This window comes from Triticum dicoccoides, chromosome 1B (assembly GCF_002162155.2).
Source record: "Triticum dicoccoides isolate Atlit2015 ecotype Zavitan chromosome 1B, WEW_v2.0, whole genome shotgun sequence".
Lineage (NCBI taxonomy): Eukaryota > Viridiplantae > Streptophyta > Magnoliopsida > Poales > Poaceae > Triticum > Triticum dicoccoides.
In genome coordinates, this window is record NC_041381.1 from 411327736 (window position 1) to 411332177 (window position 4442).

General features: G+C 51.1%; 1 protein-coding gene across 1 annotated transcript; it reads right to left on the reverse strand.

Annotated features, from left to right (window-relative positions):
* Positions 1 to 2065: 2065 nt before the first annotated feature.
* Positions 2066 to 4101, reverse strand: LOC119350425. The gene is made up of 3 exons (XM_037618265.1): positions 3509 to 4101; positions 2617 to 3199; positions 2066 to 2520 (listed from the first exon to the last, which is right to left on the reverse strand). The coding sequence occupies exons 1-3, from the start codon at positions 4099 to 4101 to the stop codon at positions 2410 to 2412; spliced, it is 1287 nt and encodes a 428-aa protein (XP_037474162.1). The 3' UTR covers positions 2066 to 2409.
* Between the last annotated feature and the right edge of the window lie 341 nt (positions 4102 to 4442).

The window sequence follows — 4442 nt, forward strand, 5'->3', positions numbered from 1 at the left end:
AATAGCTAGCTAGTTCCCAAAGACAACCACTTCATGCGTGTGGCACAAACATATGTATGGATCAGGTGTGTGTTTTAGTACACAATGGAACAACTTTGATGTGGCACCGTGATTTCGAACTAGAAATCCCCACACTGAGTGAGGGTTAGGTTGATGATGCATATGTATGTTACAACACACTTCAAGTCGATGACGGGGATTCATGCATGCATGCGCGTGCATAGTATATGTTCTCAAACTTTAATTAGGTATGAATATCACCATGACCTATACTACGATAACACACGAACCAAATGAAGAATATCCGCCATGGTAACCTATCTTGTTGCCGGTCAAGGTGATCATGGATGTCCACGCGGGCCCACGAATATATATATATATAGACGGTCTATTCTGCTAACATTAGCAGAATAACTATTCTGCACACCACTTCCGCACTGCACGCTGAACGTAAGTGCACGTCATTGTTTGAACCAAGTGTGCTGCAGTACTCACACGAGTGAACTTCTGGTCGGAAAAAACTGCACGCGCTATTTTTTGGTACTGTTTCCGCTCTAATTTTTTAACCGTTTATCGGAATGAGGCGTGTAATATACCGTTGAAAAGCTATGAATTAGGCGCAACTTTGACATGTTTGAACACTTTTCGAGATTCCACACGGTTTAAGAGCAGTCTTGAAAATGGCGCGGCCCATGACGAGTGGCAGCGAGCGTTTTTTCACGATTTCTTCTAAACCGCTCGTCGAAGCGAAGCAAATGATACACCGTTGGAAAGATATTGTCAAGGCGCATCTTTTTCATATATATCATTTTCTCTAATTCGTTACGGTTTAAGAGCAGTTTCAAATTTACTAAATCGCGGAATTCTGTTTTTCAATTTTTTTTCAAATTTTCGGTACTGTTTTCGCTCCAGTTTTTTAAGCGTTTGTTGAAACGAGGCGTGTAATACATCGTTGAAAAACTATGGACGAGGCGCAACTTTCATGTGTTGAATTTTTTTTGAGATTCTTTACGGTTTTAAGTTAATTTTAAAAACCGTGTGGCGGACGATGAGTGGCAGCGGCCGTTTTTTGCGATTTTTTACAAACCGGTTGTCGAAATGATTCAACTGATATGTCGTTGGAAATATATCGACGAGATGCAACTTTTTCATGTAGAACACTCTCTCTAATTCTTTACGGTTTTAGAGCAGTTTTAAATTTACCGAAATGCGAACACTCTGTTTTTCGCGACACCCAAATCAACATGGGTACTTCATCCGACTGAAAACCGCACTGCAACGGACGAAAAACCGCACTGCATCAGACGGGTAAGCAGACTGCATGATTTGTACACAGCCACACTCACATTTTACTTCTAAAAAGATGGGCAACCGCACTACAATGGCGACACAGGGAACTTCACACGGCGACGAAGTGCACTGCAAGTGTCGACGCAATTTTTACTGTTTTTGGATACGGGACACCACACGGAATGAGTGCCCTTCACATGAGGGCGAAGTGAATGGCGACACAAATCAAACCAAACTACATGACATTTTTGTTGTTTTTCTAACCTTTTTTAAACTACATATAATATAGAAGCGAGCTTCTTTGGAGATTGTTTTTTTATGTTTACCAAGTGGACAACAAAGGAGTTTCATAGCGAACCGCATCAGAGAACAAAGTAAGCTTCAAACTATACACATATATCTGATTGTTATACATAGCTACACACACATACAGAATCTACATTCTTCACCAGCCAATCTACACAAAATTCTGTGGGCTACTTGCACCAAGACAAAACTGCAGCCTCCGCGAAGACAAACCACACCATCGCTTTAGTAAACTGCAGTTTTTACAATGAGCTACTGAAGTGCAGTTTTCAACAGGAACAAAATTGAGTAATGGGGCATCCAATAGAACTGCATCACTTCATATTTTCCTACAAAAATGAGTAAAATGAACCTCAATAGCGAACCATAGCAGACTTCATTTGCAACATTTTTTCTCTTCAGAAATCACAAAATTAGTGAAGTGTACAAGAGAACTACCATGGCATGCCAGGCGTACTACACAGTGGGAGGCCAGGAGTATGCTGGACCGCGGCCACACCCATTTTTTACAAACATGCATACACCAGAATGCACCACTTGGAGGCAGTGAGCTGCGTGTTCTGCACACACCAAACTGCATCACTTTGACACAGGTGTGGCCGTGTACTGCTTGTCGGCACCGCCCGAACTATGCACCATGAACCAGCGAGCTGCACGGCTATGTTGCTGCCTGTCGTCCTGTTTTTTTGCTCGCCTTGCCAGTGTTGTTCTCGCAGCAGATGAGGAGAGGAGGACCACGATGACAGGGCCTGGGCAGCACGACTTGAGAAGCTTTCGTCCTCCATGTTGAGGTGGACAATGGCAAGGCATCGTTCACCAATGGTCGTCAGCATCCACCACAAACCAGGGAGGAGGTGGCCGGATCTGAGGTTCAGGGAATGTACCACCGGTGTGGAGGTGTACTGCAGCACCGTTTATTCTGCGCTGCAAAAAAGAGAGAGGGAATCGTCGTGAGCATCGCCGCAACTTGAAGATTGGCTGACCGACGAGGAGAGCAAGTAGGGAGGGGAGGGGTCCGACAAGTATGAAGCGAGAGGAGTCACAGGCCGCCATGATTGGCAGAGGAGTTAGGGCGAGCCACTCCTTCACGTCTTCGGCATGATGGAGGAGCGAGGTGTGGTGGGTCCCGACGCGCCCCCACGCCGTAGGTGCTCCTGCGCAGAAGGCTGGCATGGCAGCGGTGGCGGCGGCCGGATCCGGTGCTGCTGGTCGTGCCTGGGGTCGTGGCATCCGGATCCGGTGGCGCGGATCCAGCTTTTTTGGTGGGGCGGCCGGATCCGGTGGCCGGTGGGGAGCGGTGGGGTGTCCTACGGGGAAAGGTGGGGCGGCAGGTGGTATGGGCTGCGGCACGACGGCGGTGGTGGGCGGCGGGGCTAGTCGAAGGTGGTGGCGCCATGGATCCACCGAGGAAGGTGGAGTGTTGGCCGACGGCGAGCCGGGCCGGAGAAGGTGGGAGGGTTGGGCGCCGGCTCGGGTGGGTGGGGCGCCCCGCAACGAAGAAGGTGGGATGGTGAGGTGGCAGCTCAGGTGGGCTGCGCCGCGCCCGCCAATGGTGTGCCCGTGGAAGGTGGGAAGGAGAGGGAGTGGGTGGGCGCGGGGTGGTCTGGAGGCAGGATTGGGGGCTCGAATGGATAAGGTGGGGTGTGATCCAGATGCGGTCCGTTTTCGCGGTCCGAGGCAGCACGGAAGTGTTAGCAGAGTAAGACTCTTAAGGGGTTTTATTAGAATAGACCCATATATATAGGACAACACTATTCTGATCCCAGGATCAGAGTAGTTATTTGGATCACAGCTCACCCTATAGAGGACCCGATGAATTTGTTCCCGAACTCCAACTGACGAAGAAGAAAAAACCCACCACCGCCACGATCCTAATAGATCGACCCACCACTTCCCCAATCATGATCCCCACCTTCCCCCGATCCCACCAACGCTGGGTCCCAGTCCCGACGACCTCCGCCGCCGCCTACAACCACCGCAGGCACCGCCCTGATCACCTCCTCCGCCGCCCTCCACCCCGATAACCTCTACCTCCATGCTCCACCCCTGACCACCTCCACCGCCGCCCTGCACCCCGACCACCTCCGCCACGGCCCTACACCCCGACGACCTCTGCCACTCCGACGCGACATCCCCCCTCCGGCTCGACCTTCCCTCCCTTCCTACGTGACCTGCCACGCGCTGCCGCCTGCATCTCGTCGTTGTTACGCGCCGCGGAGATCCCACCTGTGATTTGTACCCTCCGCCTCCCCGAGGATGCCGCCGACAGAGCTTAGGCACCACTCCTCTCGTCGCGTGCAGGCAGACGTGAACCACCTCGAGTGCCACCCTGGCCACACCCACGGATCCACTCGCGGCGACCAGCACGAGGCTGAGGCGACTGTGGCAAATACAGTCCGGATTGCATCTCCTTCGTCCTAAACCAACAACAGCGACCCATTTTTGGTTCCTCATCAAGCAGCAGCCGCTGTCCCCTAGAAGTTCAGAATTCTGATGGTGCGACATCCAACTTCAGCGTGTAGCACAGCAGGATAGCGCCTCCTCGGTATCCTCTCTGTCGGCCTTTTGTATCTCTAATCGCTACTGTGATGTGCTGGACTTGTTACAATTTTGAGGAGCTTGCGACTGAATCACTTGTATATTTTTCCGTTCTTCAAAAGTTCAGAAGTCCAGGTTGTTCCCCCGAGCAAACATGCACGCTCAACTCTGTAGTGCCTGAGAAGCCACATGGGTAAATGGCCTAGGCATAGATGGAGAAGGGGCGCACGAAGCTGCACGCCAGGGATGCACTGAACTTCTTCAACCAGGTCATGATGGTGCAGCTCCTGCTCACGTTCCCTCATCCT